This window comes from Amblyraja radiata, chromosome 32 (genome assembly GCF_010909765.2).
Source record: "Amblyraja radiata isolate CabotCenter1 chromosome 32, sAmbRad1.1.pri, whole genome shotgun sequence".
Classification (NCBI taxonomy): Eukaryota; Metazoa; Chordata; class Chondrichthyes; order Rajiformes; family Rajidae; genus Amblyraja; species Amblyraja radiata.
Genome location: NC_045987.1, coordinates 9209602 through 9231876, shown reverse-complemented (window position 1 = coordinate 9231876; position 22275 = coordinate 9209602). Strand labels below are relative to the sequence as shown.

General features: G+C 42.2%; 1 protein-coding gene across 2 annotated transcripts in view; it reads right to left on the bottom strand.

Moving 5' to 3' along the window:
- The window catches only part of nup214 (nucleoporin 214), a 73284-nt gene that overhangs the window by 4888 nt on the left and 46121 nt on the right, over positions 1-22275 (bottom strand). Inside the window, exons 28-34 of one of the 2 annotated variants that reach the window (XM_033048915.1) lie at positions 21624-21685; positions 21041-21429; positions 19468-20971; positions 10575-10636; positions 7902-8037; positions 3145-3300; positions 2203-2374 (exon numbers count right to left, since the gene is read on the bottom strand). In XM_033048915.1, the coding sequence (XP_032904806.1) occupies positions 2203-2374; positions 3145-3300; positions 7902-8037; positions 10575-10636; positions 19468-20971; positions 21041-21429; positions 21624-21685 (2481 nt within the window). Of the gene's footprint in view, positions 1-2202; positions 2375-3144; positions 3301-7901; positions 8038-10574; positions 10637-19467; positions 21430-21623; positions 21686-22275 lie in introns of both variants that reach the window. The other variant, XM_033048914.1, reaches the window with a different exon arrangement.

The following is a 22275-nucleotide window of genomic DNA, read 5'->3' as shown; positions in this document are numbered from 1 at the left end:
AGTTACAATGCATTGACCTCTACCTGCTCTTGTTTTATTTGAATACGCAAGTCTTATAATTTGCCCAGCTTTGGTGAACGGGATATTTTTTGGAAAATTTATCACATTTTCAGATGGATGTCAATTTTGAAATGATACCGAAAAATATTTGGCATTTTAAAGACTGCAGGTCTTTAAAATGCAGCTGGGTTACTGTCTGTTCTTTGTCTAGTGGTCTCAGTTGTTTCCAAATAGCACATGTAATCAATTGGCTGATCTGAAGACTGACGTTTGTGTTGTCAACAATTTCAAGAGAAAACATGTGGATTGTTCACATGGCACTTCTGATTTACTGATACATCTTGTCATCGGAGTCGATTCAGCCCATCAGGTCCAATCTACTTTTCACAGGATAAATCCATTAGACCCATTCCCCTCATTTCTCCTGTAATTCTGCAACTCATTATCCCTCCCATACTCATACATTCCCCAAATTTGGTTCTTTTGCTATTGACCTATTCTAAAGGCACAATTTACAGCAGCCAGTTAACCTGACAGCACATCTTTGAAGTGTGGAGGGAAACTGAAGCACGTGGCAGAAGCCCACATACACTGGGAGAACAAGCAAACGCAACAAAACAGAACCTCAGCTCAAGGTCAGACACAGACCCTGGAGCTGAGAGGCAGCAGTTCCAACTACAGTGCCACCAGGCCATCGTGTGGTCATCATTGTCTTTAGCACTCACGTGCTGAGATTAGGGGCATTGTGGAGCTGCTTTCTGCCGTTAGCTGTGAAATCGGAGAACCGCTGACTGACATTTCAAGTCAGTTGTGATGTGGGGAAGTGTATAGGTAAGAATTGAAAATTTATAAATCCAGTTCTAATAGTTCTGCAGTGTAAACAAATCTTGCTCCTGGAAGCTCTTTTCATGCAGAATACCAGGATGGAACTGCTGATGAACCAGGGTGCAACTCCTGACTTGATAGTAATGAGAAAAATGCTGATTTTGAGTTTATAGATTGTGATTCATGCTTCTTCTGCAGCTACTAATGCCTCTGGTCTAATTCTGCTTGATGATACTAATTCAACCTCCCTTAGGCGTAGAATTGAAGACACAAGCACACAAGTTGTCAGGAGGTTAAGGGAACCAGATTTAGCAATAGGAATGAACAGAATTGGCTGGCTGATGACTTCCTGAAACGGAACTAAAAATGTATTAGTATAAAGAAGAAGCTCCCTCTCTCACATATATTGAGGTACTGCACACAGGGAACTTACTTTTAAATATTGGCGCCAAGATATGCAATATTTTTTCAGGAACGATACAAACATTTGCACAGAATATGTCATCAAAGGAATAGACTGATAGGTCACTCAATCCCTCATGCTTATTTTCCCACTTATTAGACCATAAACCAAAATCCAATTGTCCATGTAATAACCACAATTTGCAACTTGAACAGCATTATTACTGCTTGGTTATGTATATAGAATGGGTCTTTGTGCTGTGGTTCTGAGCGCAAAGTGGAGCAGTAGAGGGTCCCAGCTTTCCAGTGTACTTTTTGTGAAGAGCTCCAACTTACTTTCCAGTAGGGGACCTGTGTGTTCAAAGACATCAAGAGCTATTTTGGAAGGAATATGATTTTTTGGTGTGGGAAACGATAGGTCTTTAAAACTACCACCAAGTGGACAGAATCAGTTCTAATTGGATGGTCAGTATTTTTAATAGCTTTGAGACTAAGATAAAATGAGAAAGACGAGGTGAATAAAATGAACTCAACGAGGGCCTAAAGACGGGCAAGGAAAAATAAGTGGCAAATGATTTGGGATTTTTGGCATCATATTCGGCACAAACATTGTGGGCTGAAGGGCCTGTTCCTGTGTTGCACTGTTCTGTGTACGATTCAGGGGTGATTGACATATGATGCAGAAGTCAACCAGTGCATAAAATAGAATAAAATGTACATTTTATGAGACTTCTCTCAAGTCATGATAAATTTATGTAGGACTATGATTGCACATTATGCAACATGTCACTCAGAGAGCATATGCAGATACTCGTTTAAGACAGAACTGCAGATGCTGGAAAAATTGAAGAAAGACAAAAATACTGGAGGAACTCAGCGAGTGTGGCAGCATCTATGGAAAGAAGGAATAGCCGATGTTTTGTGTCGAGACCCTCCCACCGTTTGCTCCCCCGATACCCAAAAATAATGGCTCACCCAAACCCTCCGGCACTGGCAGCTGCTGTTCCTTCACCAAACACTTTGCTTGCTGAAGGACTCATTGGAGATAAAAAACTTGGTGCCCCACCAAACGCTGGTGATCCACCGAAGGATGGGCCACCTCCGAAGGCCGGAGGGCTTCCAAACACCGGAGCAGCGCCAAAACTACCTGAGCACAACAGAAGAGCGAGATATCACGATGGAGGAATTACAAGACATAATCATTCCGTTACTAAACTATTCCATATAAAACAGTGGGGATGGCATGCGGCAGCATGAATGCTCTGGCACAGGCAAGATGATGGGAGGTAAAGAATGAGTTATGGATAAGGTCAAAATGACAAGGGAAGTGTCAAAGGAAGAATCAAATATCTCAGGACTGGGATCTTGTGTTGACAAATTTAAAATATTCATGTAAATTATTTACTAGACGAAATTTGTTTGGTTATTTCAAAAATATCAGTCAACAAGATTTTTCTCAATGATTTGATTAGAATTAGAATTCTATTATAGGCAGTGTCTTTCAAACCACTTTCCAATCCCAAGCAAAACAGAGCATTTCTCCAAGATGGTTGCGTGGAATACAGCGTGGAAACAGGACCTTCGGCCCATCAAGACCATGCTGACCAGCCATCTCGCCCATACACTCATTTAATCCTACACGAGGGACAATTTACAGAAGCCAATTAACCTACAAACCTGCACGTCTTTAGAATTTGGGAGGAAATCAGAGCCCCTGGAGAAAACGCACGCAGTCACATGGAGAATATGCAAAGTCTGTATAGGCAGCACCCGTAGTCGGGAATGAACCCAGGTCTCTGGTTCTGTAAGGTAGCGCAACCCTAGTCTTTCATTATATTCCCAAAAACACGGTCTCCTCTTCCATCGATCAGTTTTTTGGAAGTTGCCACCAAGCCTCAAACGACCCATCCTAATCACCTGCAGGTTTTGGTGGACTGGAAAAGGAGCCAAATCCTTGGGCGGCAACACTGGATCCAGCACTGAACGAGCCTGGAGACTTCTGATCTGATCCAAAATTGGCAGGGTTAAATCCAAACGCCTTAGCACCACTGTTGCCAAATAGATTGGGTGCATCTGTAAAGAGCATACACATCATCAGAGCTACAAATAAAACCCACTTGGCATCATTCTCCCAATTTATATCCTATCATATAATTTGTCCAACTGATTTCAGCAGATCTCACTATTGGTTTGTGATTTAAGAGACAGGATAGTTTTGCTAGCTCTGTGCCTTTCCCCTTTTAATTTCCTTGCTGAGTGACAGGTAATTTCACACAGTAGGACTTTTCAAATGGGGAGTGAGGCCTAATGTGATAATTTGATTTTCACTGGATGAACTTACAATTTCAAATAGTTTTAAGCCCTAGGTTTCAGGTGTTATCTGAACATTGGTGCTTCCATCAATATGAAAATATGTGGCAGGCTAGAATATGTACTTACAGCCTTGAGAGCAAAATATAATGGATCCAAAATCTTCTGTTTCTCTCTCCCTGCTGTCTGATCTGCTGAGAATTTCCAGTATCTTGTTTCCATTTCAAACTGGCAACATTAGCAGTTTTAAAAAAATATTTTCAACTACAAAGGGCTATGGGTAGACTACATGAATGGACAAAGATCTGGCAAATGGAGAGCACAATGCAGTTATATCAGATATTGTCCTTGTTGGTAGGAAGAATAAAAATGCTTTTCACCCAAGATGTGACAGGAACAGAGCTCTGAGATGCAGGGGATCCAAGTACTGCAATTTGCAGAAGCTAATATGTGGGTACAGCAATTAATTACCAATGTATATTTCCCAGGAAATTGGACACAAAATAAAGCTTCACGTTTCATTTTATAGCGATTAGTCATGAAACCACATCGGAACACATTGGTTGCCTTATTTAAGCAGGTTAAAGTAATACAAAATAATTGAAAAGAAGATTTACTGTACTAATATCTGGAATGGATAAGTAGTCTTAAAGGAAAGTTTGGATGACGTGTGCTTGCTTTATTTACTGGAATTTTAAAAAGTGGGAGGGACATGTTTCAAATAGACAAGTTCCTGAGGGATTTTGACAAGGCTAAATGTGGAGATGATGCTTCCTCTTGTGGGAGATCCCAGAAGTAAGGGGTTACTGTTAAAAATTAAGGGCCTGAGATAACAGTCCATTCAATTATTTTTCTCTATCAGTCGTCCAGGAGCCTCTGAAATTCTTTCCCTCAGAGAACTGTGGAAGCAGTCTTTCAATATTTCATACGGTCATAAGGAGTAGAATTAGGCCATTCGTCCCATCAAGTCCACTTTGCCATTCAATCATGACTGATCTATCTCTCTCTCCTAATTTTGAACCATTCTCCTGCCCATAACCTCTGACATCTGTACTAATCAAGAATCTATCTATCTATGCCTTTAAAAATATCCACTGACTTGCCTCCACAACCTTCTGTGGCAAATAATTCCACAGATTTACCACCCTCTGACTAAAGAGACAATGGCAGATGGATTCTAGATAAGGTGAAATATTATTTGGATAGGCAGGAATGCAGAGTTGAGGTTATGTTCAGATTAGCCATCATTTTATTGAACATAGGAGCAGCCTCAGAGTGAAACAGCCTTTTCCTGTTCCTAATTTATATGCAAGTTTGAAGCAGCATTACTAAATTATAGATTACATGCCACTTTCAATACTGTATCGTTGGCAGCCAACATGGAAAATTGTCCAGTTGCAGTCTGTTCAATCTAACTCCCACCAAATTGGCCTCTTCTCAATCATGCACAAAGTGTTAATACACCCCACACCAATGCCAACTTTGTTTTTTTCCCATGACAACTTAGCACCAGAACTCATCACATTCTTGATCCAAACGTGGAATAGAGCGATATTCCAGATGTGAAGCGAGAATGTCCGTCTTTGATCAAGTTTGACATCGAGAGCCCTGATATTGCTGTTGTCAATGGAGTCAGGCTTTATCCATGGGGGGGAAATGATTACAGCTTTTGATGGGCAAAAGTTGCTCAGGCCATTATGTCGGAACTGACTATCTTCAGCAGCATCAAAGACCCTGCTTCCACAAATCTGAAATGGGAATGTTTTTTGAGGTTGCACCATGCTCTACTCCATTCAGAATTTATTAGCAAATTATGCAAAACAAAAGGCCAAAGCTTTCCTTTCCTCAGAAAACAGCTGATCCTTTGTCCCAGACCCATTTTCAAGCATCAATCCCAAAATGACAACTCCCTTAACATTTACAAATCTATCAATCTATCTTGAGCATACTAATTGAGTCTCCACAATTCCCTTTGATAGAGAATTACAAAAGTTCATCCCCCATGGCAATTTTTCTTCTCATCTTTGTCCTGAATTGCTGACCCTACATTTTGAGGATGAACCCAAATTTTACACATCCCAAGAAACACAAGGATAGATTTATGCAAAAAGAAAAAGATTAGTAAAATTTAATGCAAGACATTGACACACTGAGATTGAAGAAATTATATTAGTGACTAAGAGAAATTAAATACTTTGTCTCTGTCTTGACTAAGGACAAAAAACCAATACCTGGAAATTGTGATGTACTACAAGTCTTGTGTAAATGAAGCATTCAAATAAATTAGAATTTTAATAAAACTCTATTCATCTGAAATGCTCGGAACTTTGATAGTGCCAGTCTAGCTGATTTTCCAGAATATTATATGTTATTCTCATTAATAACCCAACCCACTTCAAAAACCTCCACTGCGGAATAACAAATTCACCAGTGAACCCAGTAAAGGAACGTAGGAACTAGGGCCCTGGTAAGTGAAATGGAGTTCAGGAGCCAAGACCCCACTAAATGAGGCAGATGCTGAACCATTGGGATTTTTGAATAGAGCAATAGCACACAGAGTATTATTGTACTTTTTTTTTTAAAGTAGCGCCAAGTTCAAAGCGCCATGGAATACGATGACGAATACGCATCCTTGGAGTTTAAAAGAGGCCGCTATAGAAACAGTAGATGTATCAGATGTCACCGTCCAAAATTCCATTGGAATTTTTTGGGAAATTATGAGGTAATGCACTTTGGCAAGAAGTGTCAAAAGATGGATTATTTTCTAAACGGAGTGAGACTGCAAATGAGTGACGTTCAGAGGGATCTGGGTGCTCCAGTGCATGATTTACTAAATAAATGGGAGCAAAGTGAAACATCCAAGATGGATGATTGACGAGGATTGATAAACCCACAACTTTTAATTTATATGGCATCGCTGATAAAAGTGGATAAGATTTAGCCAAGATTGCTGCTTTTGACAAATGTTTAAATGGGCAATCTCTAAAACATACAGAACAAGACACAGGATCAAACCAAGTTACAAAATGTACAATTTTTCTCATTTATATCATAAGCTATCAGTTAATTTTTTATTTATTCCTACAGCTATTTGCACAATGTCCAAAAGTGTAGTCACAGTTCAATATGAACCACAGCAGTCAATTTTTGTACAGACAGCTCGTACAAAACGTTACGAGATAATGCCAGAATAATTTATTTGATAATGGTGGTTGAGGAGAAATGCTGAGAAAAGTTGCCTGCTGCTTTAAATAATACAATATGACCGTATAAATCCATTCAAGAGTCCAGGTATGACTTGATTTAGTGTTTCAAACAGCTTCCTGCCACAGACTGTGAGGCTGCTAAACAGTCACTCTGTACTCACAGTCACCTGATTCTGCGGCTTGGCACGGACACTTTAATAACTGGCACTGGCCACTCAAATCAGCTGCCCCGGACATTTTTATGATTGGTTTTACTGTATTTTAACATTGTTGTTTTATCTGCTTTTAACTATTTATACTGTTCCATCAGGGACTGGATTGTTTTTAGTGTTATTATGTGTGAAATGTTTTAAATTTCATGTGCGATGCTCCGGTATTCCCTGGGAAACGTCTTTTCATTTTGCACTGTACAACTGTTGCCTGCAAGATGACAATAAAGGTTGATTGATTGATTGAAGATGGCACCGCGAACATTTAGCACAATGTCACCTTAGAATTTGTCCTCAGATGGCTGGATTGGAAATTTAAGCCTACAACATTCAGAATTACCTGAGGGACCCTCGGCCAATCTTTGATCGGACTTTATCTTGCATTAAATGTTATTCCCTCATGTATTGTATTTCCACTGGCTGGTTAGCACATAACAATAGCTTTTCACTGTACTTCAGTACATGTGACAATAAACTAAACTGAACGCTTCTTCTACGGGTACTGATCCACACCTTCAATTGGGGACTAGTTTATATCCTCAATCTGGAACTTCTTATCCAAGTTAGTCTTTCAACAACTACGTAACAAACTTGCAATATTTCGTGAGGTAGATTGAAGGGCTGGATCGTACTCAAGCTGATGAGAGGACCGTTCAGTTGCCTGATAACAGCTGGGAATAAACTGTCCCTGAATCTGGAGGTATGTATTTTCAAACTTCTGTGCCTCTTGCTTGATGGGAAAGGGGAGAAGAGGGAGTGAACAGGGTGAGGCTGGTCCTTGATTATGCTGGTGGCCTTGCTGAAGCAACATGAAGTGTAAATGGAAGGGAGAATGTCCTCAAGCACATTAATCAGATCAGTGTACGGAAGCTACATTAATACACAAGTTCCGAATACCAACTCCCTCCCTTGAACCATGCAAGTCCCCAAGACAAAAACTTTAACTTACTTGGAGAGTCAACAGTTCCAAAATTTGTTTGGCCAAATGGATTTTTAGCAGCTGCATCCAGGTTTGGCTTCCCTCCCAATCCACTGAAGAATCCAGCCCCAGCAACTGAAGAGCCAAAGACTGCTCCCTTAGGACTCTGTGGAATTAAGGAATAGCGATAATTCAGCAAACACCCCTTCCATCTTTTGACAAATTAATCTGGCAATAGAATTTATACAGCAGAAATGTGTAGAGCCACGAGATATCAACTGTTCAAAGATGCTCAAGTGGAATGCTAATACTTAAAATTTCACACCGAGCCACAAAGTAATTTTAGAACAAATGGGCAATAACTTAGAGACATGGAGCAGGAAGAAGGTAGAGATCGTAGAGATTGGGAGGGGTACTCCAGAGAAAAGGATAAAGGCAGCTGAATATTCAGTAGCCAAACCTGGTACAAATAACTCAGAGAAGTGCCGAGTGCTTATACTTGGGGAACTCAAATTCGTGAAGGACATTGGAAATTTGAGAAGGGGAAACCAAAGACCATAGAGGAACCTGTAAAGAATGATGAGAATTTTCAAACAGTCATCGCTGAACCAGGAGCCAAAGTAGGTCATTGGTCACATAGTGTTAGGATAGAGGAAATAGTTTTAAATAAGTTGCTCTACATTAGATACAGCAGAAAGCTCTAATCTAGATCTTCTTTTGCAATGACCCATCAGCAACACCAGCACAGCAATCAAGAAATAGAACATTAGTAAATAGGAAGACGCGCAGAAGTAAATAGGTTTCAGACGTAATGGTACAAAAGACCCCAAAATTATTCGACTTTATTATATGCCACATTGCTTTACAAGCATCCACATATGCTTAAGTTCACTTTAGACAAATTGCAAGGGAGAGAAGTCAGCAATTTAAACTTCAACCGTGTAGGAAGAAACTGCAGATGCTGGTTTACACCAAAGATGGACACAAAATGCTGGAGTAACGCAGCAGAACAGGCAGCATCTCTGGATAGAAGAAACTTCAACCGTGATCTACATGATCAGTCCAGTTGTCATTATAGTTCTGTGATGGTATAACTCTTGCCTTGTTAGCACTGCATCCCTTAAAATATAAATGCACACTTAATGAAGTGCAATTCTCAGACTGAACACACTGCACTAAGTGGATCTTGGAGTGGCGGCGCGGCCCTGGCTGCAGCGGCTCACCGGCAGTCTCGTTTGTTTGTGTTGTTTATTTTGTTTTGGTTAGTCTAGTTTTTGGTTTTTAGTTTGTGTTTTGGGGGGGTGGGGGGTTGAAACGGGGTTTGCAGTCTCTTTTTGCGGGGGAATGCGACTTTTTTGTTGTATTCCCCTTCTCTGCCTCCGTCTGCGCTGAGGCCTAATGGAGCTGACGACCTCGAGGCTCCGGAGGCAGAGCCCGTCGGGACTCGCCCTGAGCTCGCTCCCGTGAGGGCGGTCCGGCTCAGGGCTGGAACAGTGCTCCCGTGAGAGGCTGTGGCACTCTCGTGAGGGCGGCCAGCCCAAGGGTGGAACGAGGTTCCCGTCGGAGCGGCCGAGCTCGGGGAGGTGCGGCGCTCGCAGCCCGAGGGAGGTTCGGCGCCCATGTCGGAGCAGCCCGGCCGGAGGGAGAAGCGACGCCCAAATCGGGGCGGCCCGGCCAGAGGGAGAAGCGACGCCCAAGTCGGGGCGGCCCGGCCGGGGGGAGAAGTGACGCCCAAGTCGGGGCGGCCCGGCCCGGGGAAGAAGCGACGCCCATGTCGGGGCGGCCCGGCCCGGGGGAGGTTCGGCGCCCCTGTCGGGGGCAGCCCAGCCCAAGGCTGAAGATGGCACGGTACTCACGTGAGGGTGGCTGGGACGGTGTTCTGGCGGTGGTGGCCTGAGTCCGGGGTTCGGCCACGGGCCAGCGGCTGCGTCTGCAGGACTGTTGGGCGGCAGCTTCGACCACCCCGGGCCGCGGTGTTTGAGCCGCGGGACTGATTTATAACATCGCCCGGGGGGTATCGCCTCAGCGCAGAGGGAGAAGAGGAGAGAAGAGACTGCAGACCTAAGACTTTTGCCTCCATCACAGTGAGAAGATGCTGGGTGGACTCACTGTGGTGGATGTTAATATGTGTTTATTGTTGTTTTTATTGTATTATATGTATGACTGCTGCAATTTCGTTCAGACTTCGGTCTGAATGACAATAAAGGCATATCTATCTATCTATCTATCTATCTTATCTGGAACCTTACATAATGAGTCCCCATCCTCTGCTGAACAAGGCCAATGGTCTATAGTCTTCATTTTCTTTTAACATATCTACTACTTAACCTCTTTGGTACGTTAAATGCCTTAACCTCTGAGCTGTTAGCTATTCTTCATTTGCCAAATTTTTTTGCAAACCAATGCTGCCTGACCTTGAGTTACTCAAGCACTTTGTGTCTTATTTTGTGAATCAGCATCTGCAGTGCCTTGTTTCTATGTTTCACGTCTAGACAATGAATGACAGATATGAGCCGAAATCTCTAATGTTAATCCCATTTCTCTCTAAACTTGATGTCTGTTTAATTGATAAATCCAACAATTTACATTTTGTTTATAGATTTTCACCAATTCTTTTCTGCTCAGGAACCTTGTGATTTGATGACCAGCTCCAGTATGACCGGGATTCAACACGGCTGGGTTTCAAAGTTTACAGATCTTTACCTGACCAAATATGGCGCCGGAGCCTGCAGGCTGACCAAACACAATCGGAGGAGCACCAAAACCTAAGAGTGACAAGAAATGGTATTTCAATTCACAAAGGCAATATAAACTTAATTGCAAATTGTTTAAACACAGGCTAAAACTTGCTTAGTAATAAAGCCCTAAGCTTATTTGAGTTATTTACTATGTCATTCTTTTTTAATGGCATTTGGGTAAATATGAATTATGCAGTGTAGAAGACAACCACAGCAGGTCTCTGAGAAAAAAATCCACTTCCTTGATCTCGTCCTCTATCTCCCCCCCCCCCCGGGCTTGAAAATCTTCTCCTTATGGTAATTACTCCACTTCCCTTTGAAGCATACAATCAATTACCCTTTCAGACATTGCAATCAGTCATTATCAATCTTCAACAATTATTTTAAATTATTGTCTGTACACCTCACTGTACTGGATTTTATCATAAATTGCATGTTTTTGAAGTTGTTTGAACTTGTTTGACACAACTTTGTCAATTCAGCAGTGAAAAAACAGTTGCTGAAAGGTTTTGCCTATTCACTCAGGAAGATATGTTCAACACTTCTATTAAATCCCCACTTAACTTTGCTCCATCCTCAGCTTCTAAGGCATTGCCACATACATTAAATTGTTCAAATTCGTGGTGCCATTTTCATAAATAAATAATAAATCTCTTCATGGCCCAGATATTCTTCCTATAATAATGTTTACAATTGGATGCCTCCACCAATAGTAAAGATGACATAGGACCTGTGCATTTAAATAAAATTCTCATTCTACTTCGGATTCTTCTTTAATTAACATAAATCCAAACGTAACAGTAAACAAACTGAAAGAATATCCACTATGGCTTGTAGGCTGTGGGCCGAGCATCAAAAATGTGTCTAGAAAAAGGATTTTGTGACCCAAGTCACCAAACTACTTGAAATTTTCACATATTGTGTTAAAAAAATTATATAAATCACCCCTGAAACTCGATATGAAGAAGACTTGCACATTTTTTATTAAATTAGAGAAAAACCGGAAAAATATCAGGTATTTTTTAGTCCAATCAAAGCACGTTTAACATTGAGTTGTCTGCCAGTTGGCCAATCACGCGCTTTGTTTCAGGCTAGCACACAAAATAGCTGAGGGGGCTTCACAGATGCCTGTTTTACTGGAGATTCCGATTTGTTGTTCTGTGGAATAAATGTCGTGGAAAATTGCAGCAGGTAATTGTATTTAGTGGGAAAAGCATTAAAAAGGCTGAAGAAAGTGCTACTAAGTTGATGGAAGTGTTGAAAGTGATGGAAGTCTTGAAAGCAAAGTCCCTGCTGAGGTCCTGGAACACAATGATTAAGAGCCAGGAACCAACTCTAACTAAAAGGTAAGATCTAAAGTCTGAATTTATGAAAATCTATCTGTATGGAGTTTAATTAATTTAATTGCACCCTTTTATAATGTGAATAAATTCATTCATTCATTCAGTTGAGGGCCTAAACTATATGTATCCATAACACAGTCAACTAAACATTGTCACTAATGCCAGCCTGTTGTAGAGTAATAAGTCTTTAACAGCTAATTTCGGAGCTGCCTGCGAAAACTTATCGGGAAAAAGTGCTCCGAACGCGGGGCCTTGGTACTCGCGGTAAAGTGAACCCGAGGTCTCAATTAATAAGCGACCGCTTCGCGAACGCGAAACCGCGGATCATCTCCGCGGGCGGGCGGGAGGCTGTACATAGTGCTGTCTATAGCGGCCGTTATCAGACCCCGACAACGGGAAAAAACCGGAGGGATATCGATCGCTATTTATAGGCTTCCATTGCATTGGAATTCCATTCCGTTTTTTTCCAGTTGTCGGGGTCTGATAACGGCCGCTATAGATGGCACTATGTACATCCTCCACCCCCCCCCCCCTCCTGCCCGCCCGCGGAGATGATCCGCGGCGGCGAATCAGCCGCTTATTAATTGAGACCGCGGCTTCACTATACCACGAGTACCTAGGTCCCGCGGTCGGAGCACTTTTTCCTGGTAAGTTTTCGCAGGCAGCTCCGAGATTAGCTGTTAAAGACTTATTACTCTACAACAGGCTGGCATTAGTGACAATGTTTAATTGAGAGTGTTATGGATACATATAGTTTAGGCCCTCAACTTCATGAATGAATGAAGTAAGTGAATGAATGAATGAAGTAAGCGAATGAATGAAGTGAATGAATGAATTTATTCACATTATAAAAGGGTGCAATTAAATCAATTAAACTCCATACTGATAGATTTTCATAAATTCAGACTTTAGATCTTACCTTTTAGTTAAGAGTTGGTTCCTGGCTCTTAATCATTGTGTTCCAGGACCTCAGCAGGGACTTTGCCTTCAAGACTTCCATCACTTCCATCAACTTAGCAGCACTTTCTTCAGCCTTTATAATGCTTTTCCCACTAAATACAATTACCTGCTGCAAGTTTCCACGACATTTATTCCACAGAACAACAAATCGGAATCTCCAGTAAAACAGGCATCTGTGAAGCCCCCTCAGCCATTTTGTGTGCTAGCCTGAAACAATGCGCGTGATTGGCCAACTGGCAGACAACTCAATGTTAAACGTGCTTTGATTGGACTAAAAAATACCTGAAATTTTTCCGTTTTTTCTCTAATTTAATAAAAATGTGCAAGTCTTCTTCATATCGAGTTTCAGGGGTGATTTATATAATTTTTTTAACACAATATGTGAAAATTTCATGTAGTTTGGTGACTTGGGTCACGAAACTGCAGAATAAAGCTCCTCGGCCCACAGCCTATTGTGCTTTTGGACATTGATGCGTGTGAACTGTACCAACCTGGAAATACATTAAAATACTTTGTGCTACAATATACCTTCCAGCAGATTTAACTGTTTTTTGACTGCTGAAATGACGAAATTGAGTCAAACAAGTTCAAATGCGACTTCAAAAACATGCAATTTAGATTAAAATCCAGTAGTGACAATTTTGCTTCGTCTTTCTGAAGAGTTGAACCAAGGCAATCTACTCTCTCTCTCTCTCTCTCTCTCAAGAAGAAGATTTGCTACAATGTTGCTTGGCCTTAAGGGCCTGACCGATAAGAGAGAAATTGTAAGGACTCTCTACTGCTTGGAATGCAAGAGGATGACAGGTGATCTTATAGCGGTGTATAAGATTATGAGAGGAAGATAGGGTAGATGCAGAGTAGGGGAAATCAAGAACCATGGACAGAGGTTTAAGGTATGAGGGTACAGATTTAATAGGAGTCATAAGGGGATTAAAACATTTTTTTTAAAAAATAAACAGAGGGTCATGAGTACATGGAATGGGCTGCCGGATGAGGTAGTTGAAGCAGAAACTACAGCAACATTTAAAAGACATTTGGACAGGTACATGGATAGGAAAGGTTTAGAGCAGCGTTTCTCAACCAGGGTTCCCTGGAACACAAGGGTTCCGCGAGGGGTCGCTAGGGGTTCTGAGAGAAAGAGTGATAAATAGGCTAATCATGTGTACATGCATTTGAGTCATTTCAAAATCTCTTGATGTTTACAGGGTTTATGTCATCTTTTGGTAATGATAAACGGTAGCAAAGCGTTCATCCATTCCACATGCAATACACAAAACAGATTGCAGCAGCTGGAATTTTACATTTTTAAAAAGCTCTTGGGTTTAATGTGCACTGCTGAACGATTGGAGTCATTTATCACTTGATTCCTCCGAGACAAAAACGATTTGTTAACTGCCACTGTTAACGCTTGTTAACTGTCACTGCTATACGATGCGTCACCAATACATCGATATGCATTCCTCAGTAAATATAATTGTGTTTTGACCTTCTGCAGGGGTCAAAAAGTTGGGAAATGCTGGTTTAGAGGGAGATGAGCCAACATGGTCAGATGGAACGAGTGTAGATGGGGCACATGGGCAAAGGGGCCTGTTTCTGTGCTGTTAGACTCTAAATTAGAGGCCTCCCAGGTGTCCTGCCAGTATTAATTTTCAATTAGCATTACGAACACAGGTTGCTCAGTTGGAACTCTTTGGCTATTTGTGGAACTTTGCTGTGCTCAATGTACGAGTCGCCTATCCTACTAAACAATAACACCAAAAAGCTGTATTGGAATTGTGCAGGTCTTTTAACATTCTGACAGGTGGGGTAATAAAGCCGAACAAAAATGATGGCATGAAGATCATAAAATGGTTAAAGTAACTCAGTTAAAATTCAAAGAAAGAAAGAAGCACGAGGTGGAATTAGCCTTTTGCAGATCAGGAATCTAATGCTTTAAATCAGGAAAATGAACAAAGTTCCCATACAAAATCGGAGACTATGAGAATAATGTAACGCATGCTTGCAATGCAAAGGAATAAGGAATTAAAACAAATAAAAATTTACTGATGCAATTTTTGCCCTAATAGGTTCTGCAACAAACTTAATAACCTGCCTGGAAAGTTCCTCATCTTCCGAATCATATTCGCCCTCCATGCCTTATCACAGTGCAGTTTAGGTCGACACATTCTGAGAAAGCCTTGTGCATTGGCAAAGGGTATAATGATGTCCCAGATAGGTACTGCTGCATATGGCTCCTGTGCTCATGTCACAAAGCCCCAGGTCCTGTACCACTGTGCGAGTTTATTTGACACAGTTAACTAGGACAAATTACTTAGTGCTACCTCGTGCCCACCCTCAGGACACACACCCATGCTGTGCACCATTTAGAAGCAGCAGAGAGTGGCAGGGTAAAGAATGCACCAAATGGGGAAAACATCGGGAACAGTGGGTTTGCGGGGGCATTATTGACCAAGCTGCCATAGTCCTGAAGGATGTAGCTACTAGACTTGATCTGTGACAAATGGTGGGTGGAGAAGACATTAGAAAAGACAATTGTCTTCTTCCTCACAATCTATCAACTAAATGAAGCCACTTTCATCGTGTTAATTAAGGAAGATGCAGAAAAAGCTGTTCAAACTTAGGCACTTGGCACAAAATTGTATTTCACCAGCGTATAATTTCATGAATCACAAAATTCCTGGGGGCAGATCATATTCTCAATTCAGCAAGCAGTGTAGAATGGCACAAGGAACATTATTAGTCATACTAAAGAAGACTTAATTAAGTTTGAATACTTCTAAGCAGTGAAGGAGTATCTTGTGGATATAGTAATGCCATCTTAACATCATCATTTCAGATCAAAGTTCTGTAATCTAACCACATCCAACTAGTCATTTTCACAATGGGATGCGCAATCTCTGACACCACTATCCCACATCAGGAGGGTGTGAGAGATTTCCACTTCTTTGACTGACCTCACAAATTTCCCTCCAACACGCTAATTCATCTGCCGAAATAAGCGAGTTCGGTATTTCGAAAAACGCAAAGAATCATGGGATTTGTGAAAGGTAATTCTTGATAAAGGAAAAGAGAACAAAGCGCTGACGATATAAACTCTCCCTCCCCCTTCCCTTCCCCCCCCCCCCCCCGCCCCCTCCTCAGGTTCTTATTAAATCTTTCCCCTCTCACCTAAGCTTGCTAGTTTTTTTGGTCCCAGAATATGGTCCCAGACAACTTCCCTTCCTCCCTTCAACCCCACCTGTTCCCATATCCACCCTCCCCGTGTCCTCCGATGACTTACCTTTACCCAGTTAGATTAATTTTATTTAGGGACACAGCACGGAAATGGTCCCTTCGGCCCACCAAGTCCACGCCATTCACCCGTTAGCACTTGTTCTATATTATCTCACTTTCTCATCCACTCGCTACACACTCGGGGCAATTTTCAGAGGCCAATTAATCTACGACCCCGCACAGCTTTGGAATGTGGAGGAAACTAACATTATATTGCACAGGGAAAATATGCAAACTCCACACAGACAGTGACCCAGGTCAGGGTCGAACCCGGGGCTTAGAATTGGCCAGACTTTCCCCACTACGTCCACATAAGCTCACAAAATAAACCACCACCAATTGGCGCATTTCCCAGTAACATCATCAACATCTGTATTACAGGGCGTTTGATGCTTTGTAATATCTTGGTTCTGGTTTGTACCTAAAGGCCTTTCTCTTCCTGTGAATAATCCCACCATCTGACATGTCATCAGCTCCGCCCAAACGCCGATATCAATGCCGCAAAATTTTCCCTCTCACGCGCGTTTTTGTCATGTGCAGTCTGTGCACATTACATTGTCACAGCTGAGATTTCTGCAAGGACCAGTGAAGAAGGGAGAACTAGTGTCACTAACTCCAGTAGCAATTCAACAGCACTTGCAGCGCCGTAGACAGGGGTTTGATCCTGACTACGGATGAAACGCAGGTTTGTATACACGCAGAATCACAGCTGCTGAGAATGTTCATCTCGAGTGACCTATGACCTGGGCTGCGCAGTTGAAACACCGAACTTGCTTATTGTCTTCACAGTAAATAACATCTCCAACTCCACATCATTCTCATCTACCTTCAATTTAAACCAGGATCTGCAGCTCATTCCTACACATGTACCTGTCCAAGTGTCTTTTAAATACTAGTGCAATTTAAATACTTTTAAATTAAAGTGTCTGCCTCAACTAGGTATGTTGCAAAACCTACCTTCAGCGGGGCTGCAGATCTGTCCCTGCCCGTGTGCGCGATTTTGACGCCGTTGAGAGGGGGGCAGGTTTAAAACGCGATTTTCCCTAGGCTATTCAAATCGAGCCTACTTCAGCCTACTTCGCTGCTGACGTAAAATCGCTGCAAGGTTCATTCGCTGCAGCTATTTTTAAACTTAATTGGTTAATTTAATTGTTATAGTAGGTTAAAAATTATCCTCTAAACCCACAACCGCCGACAACGGGACGGATCTCATACAGGGGACAACGGAAGGTAGGTTGTTTATTTTTACATTAAAAAGGGCTTCTTAAGATCCATTTATACAAAGTTTTATGTTGCAAGTGGTTAATTTGCGGCCCCATTAAATCCCGCAGTATTTTTCTGGGCATATGGGGTGCAAATCCACCGCAATGGGAACGTTCTAAACCAGCGCGTTCCACAGAGTTCCACAGGATCTCACTCGAAAGCTGATTTAAATGGCCATTCATTTACAGCAATTGAACACTAAATTCCTTCCATTTGGCCTATAAATTAAAGTAAATGAGATTTTAAAATCATGTTTTATTGTGAATTCTTTGTGAATGTTATTTGGACACTTAGGCTATTTAAAAATGTTAATCTTTTCTTAAGAAATGGATAGATGTTTAGATCTAGTAATTGAAGTTTGGAATTAGCTACAATTGGGTAACTAACTAATTATATGCTTTAATTTCAGGTCATCCAAGTAAGATTGTTTCATATTTGTTTCAGAATGCTTCAATCTATAATAACTGAACATTTCTTTCAGTTCTCTTAATTTTTAATAAAGCTATGGCCATTTCACTGTCCTTGATCACAGCTTTTGTGTTAAGTCAATGGAAAATCAATAGGGAACAAGATGCTAATTTCCGAGTATGAAAATGGCCATAACTTTTTTAATACTGAAGATATGAAAGTGAATTAGGTGTCAAATTAAACTTATTTTTGTGCTTTATATGATGGGATAAATTGCAGACTTGATTTTTTAAATCTCAAAATTTTGTAACATTGCTACCTCAACTATCTCTTCTGGCAACTCATTCCATATACCTACTGTTCTGAGTGAAAAAGTTGTCTCTCGGATTACAATTAAATCGTGTACCGATCACCCTAAGCATATGCCCGCATGCTTTTAATTCACCTACCCTGAGGAATTCACCCTTTCTAATCCCCTCATGATTTTATACATCTCTACGAGATCACCCTTCAGCCTCCTGCTTCCCAAGGAATAAAGTCCTAGTCTGAGTCCCGACAACTCAATCCCTTCAATCCTGGCATCATCCTCGTAAGGTTTCACTGCAATCTTTACAGATTAATGTCATCTTTCCTACAGAGGGTGAACAAAGCTGAAAACTTGATTTACACTTAGCTCACCTGAACTTTGCTTCCTCTGTTATTACTGCACCATGGATATACAGTATTTACATTTGCACGCTAACAATTTGATATCACCCTGTAAGCAGAGGACCTTTGCCACTTAGAAGGCAGGCAGCAGAGGTGACAACACCCCGTTTCTTCCTTTATCATCAACAACACTTTCATAGCATGATATAAAAGGAAAAGTGACTTTCCTCTGTGGCCACGCAGTGTATAAATTAGTCAAGAGGTTTTTTCCTTGTAGGAAATAATAAATTGGTGTGGACAAGCTTACGATATAGAAACAAGACAGTCATGCTGCCTCAAGTTGGTCGCTGTTCAATCATTGATGATCTGCATTTGAACTTAATTTCTTAATCTTGCTTCCATATTTGTTTAAAATCTGGCAACCTGTTTGGAAAATTGACCTGTAGCTTTAGGAAAAAATGTTTTGGATAGATGATGGGAAGAAAGAATGCCATACTTCCAATCATCTTTGTGAGGCGATGAATGATAGGATACATGAATGCAATATTTCATTTGGCCAAAAAAGAACAAAACCAAAATTGCCGCTTGTGTTAAACACCAAACAATAAAACACAGAAACAGATCATTCAGCCAGCAAAGTCTACGCTGACCATGATGCCAATCTAACTAGTCACATCTACCTCCATCTGTATCCCACTACTTCCTGCTCAGTTAAGTGTCTTTCTAATTGTACCTTAGATACTATACTATTGAACCCATCACCTTACCTGACAACGCGTTGAGGCACATAACCCCGAATTCACATCTCTTTTAAACTTCTCCCTCCCACTCATCTTATATATTATGCCCTCCAGCGTTTCACATTTGCATCCTCAAAAAAGGTTTGGACTGATTACTCTATCCATGCCTCTCATAATTCAACATCAATGATTATATTGATGTTAAAACAAATTTATTTCTTACCCGAAGGCTGAAAGCTGAAGCCAGGTGCAACATTTGGCCTTGTGGTGGATCCAAAAGTCGGAGTTGAAGGAAAACTAGAGCTTTGTCCAAATGAAGGTGTACTTGGTTGCCCAAACATTACTCCACTGTTATTAGTCTGCTGTCCAAATGTAAAGGAGCTGGCGTTTGCAACACCACCGAAGGGACTGCCACTTTGTGCTGTAGCAGTGGGCTCACCAAAGCGTGGTTGACTTCCAAATGGTTCACTGCCAAAACTGAACCCTTCACTAGTGGTACTAGCTTGTTCTGAGTCCATACCACTAGTTTGGCCAAAGGTTGGCTTTCCAATAACGCTTGACGAGCTTCCTCCGAAAGGAGTGGTGATGCTATCACTTTTGCTTGGTGAATGCACCACGATAGATAAAGATGCTGATGAAGTTAGTTGCCCAAACATTGCATCCTTATTTTCAACCTGGGCCAATGAGGATAAGGGTTCGCTGGAGCTGACATGTGGAGATGTCAATAGCGCTGCCAAGCTGCCATGAGGAGGCCCGAACTGTGGAGAAGTGCCAATACTGCTCCCTGACATAGCGGTAGATTGAGGAGAAATAGTAGAGTCCGCCAGAGGTAAAAACTGGCTGGATTCTTGTGCAATGCTTCCTTCAGAGGATGCAGCTAGAGAGACTATAGTTGGAGTGGTAGTGGAAAGAGTTGGATGTGCAGGTTGTATCTCAGTACTTGGCGGTGAACTTGCCATTTCTGTGTTAATTGGTGTGCCTGCTGATGTCAATGAACCACTCTTTGGTTCCATTAATGATTTCTCAGAAGTGGTGAGATTACTACTGCTGGTTTCTTTCTTCTCTTCGGGAGTTGGCTGCTTTGAAGTGTCAGCAACAGTTTCAGTGTCGATAGCCATGGAGCCCAATGATCCTATGATGGAACTTTGGGAAGAACCTGCTGAGGTAACGGAAGCTGGGCCCTGTCCAGAGGCTGCACTCTGTCCAGAGGCTGCACTCTGTCCAGAGGCTGCACTCCGCACCTCACCACCGGATGTAGAAATGGACTTACTGGATGCTGACGGCAAACTGCCATGTAAACTGGGCGACTCGGCCCCGATCATAGGAACGGAGGAAATCAATGGATCAGATTGCTTGGAAGCACTGGCGTCAACTGGCACGGCTGTTGTTACTTCAGTGGAGTCTAATTTTGCCGATGGAAAAGCAGTCCCAAAGGGCACAGTAGCCTGAGTTGTCGCTGCCGTTTTAGGTGTTTGTGCAAAGGGGTGACTCCCCTGCAGAGGTTTGTCCACTTTGGTGGCATCATCGGTCTGATTGACCACTAGACCAGAGAAACTGCCGATGGTGACCCCACCAGTGCTACCCTGAGAGAACATGCTTTCAGACCTGGGTGGCTGCGGCTGCTGGGCCACCTCAGGCTTGGGTTGCGGAGCCACCTCGGGCTTGGATGGCGGCTGATGAGGCAGGGCTACCTCTGGTTTGGCGGGCGGCTGCTGCTGTGGTGCCGGCTCAGGCTTGGACGGCATTTGCTGTTGCACCACCTCGGGGTTGTACGGCTGAGGTTGCTGGAGCTGTACCTCTGGCTTAGGTGGTGGCTGCTGCTCCGCTTCAGGCTTGGACGGTGGCATCTCAGACTTGGGTGCCGGCTGCTGAACTTTAGGTGCCTGAAACTCTAAGATGGATGATCGAGACCCAGATTTGGAAGGATGGAGCTCAGTTTTTGGCTGCTGCACCTCAGTTTGGTCTGCTAACCCAGAAGCAGCAGGCTCCGGGGGTGTTCCAGTTAAACACAGGTCGTCTATTACCCGATCTGAACCCATACAGACACTACTGCTGGACGTAGAGGACCCAGATGCATTAGTTGAGCTAAGGGTGGATTTTGTGCTCCCAAAGGAAAAGGGAACGTCAGCATCCAATGCGAAAGCAGGTTTGGTTCCACCAAAGTCTTTTGCGCTTCCGGTTGTTCCTACAGAACAGAAAAAAAGGTTAGAGACATTGGACTGGCAGAATCTTGGAACATTTAAATGAATAAAACACTCAAGAAAATCAACAGACATTCTTGAGCTTCCAATTCTGAATACAAAATTACGTTTTCAGGAAAATAAGCCTCCTTTAAACTTTGAGGAATACTTAAAATGACAACGATAGGCCAGGACTTACCCAGTGTGACGTCAGTTAAAGCATTTAATGAGGAGGTGCTAGGAGCTGTAAAATGAAACCCACTGTAAGAGAAAAAAACCCATTAGAGAATGATTCCCAAACGGGAATGTATCTAACACTCATTTCAAAATGAGATCTGCAGCACCATATCCTCTGCTAAAGTGGGAGACTGGGATCGCCGTCAATGGGAGTGGGAATCACTAATAATGCCTCATGACAAAGATGAGTTTTTAATAGTATGGTCATATTTTTAGAGGAGAAATCACCATAGCTGCCATGCGCGCACACACAAATCAATTACCACTGGTCACTCAACACAAGGATGAATTATCTTAGTTTAGAGATACAGCACGGAAACAAGCCCTTTGGCCAGAGTCCGTGCCGATCAACGATTCCCGCACACCAACAATATCCTACACATACCAGGGACAATTTACATTTTTCCAAGCCAATTAGCCTACGAAGCTGTAGGTCTTTGGAGTGTAGGAAGAAACCAGAGATCCCAGAGAAAACCCACGCTGGGCATAGGGAGATCGAACAAACTCCATACAGACAACACCCGTAGTCAGGATCAACCCTGGGTCTCTGGCACTGTACGACAGCAACTCTACCGATGTGCCACTGTCCTATACATTCACAAGATACGATAAGA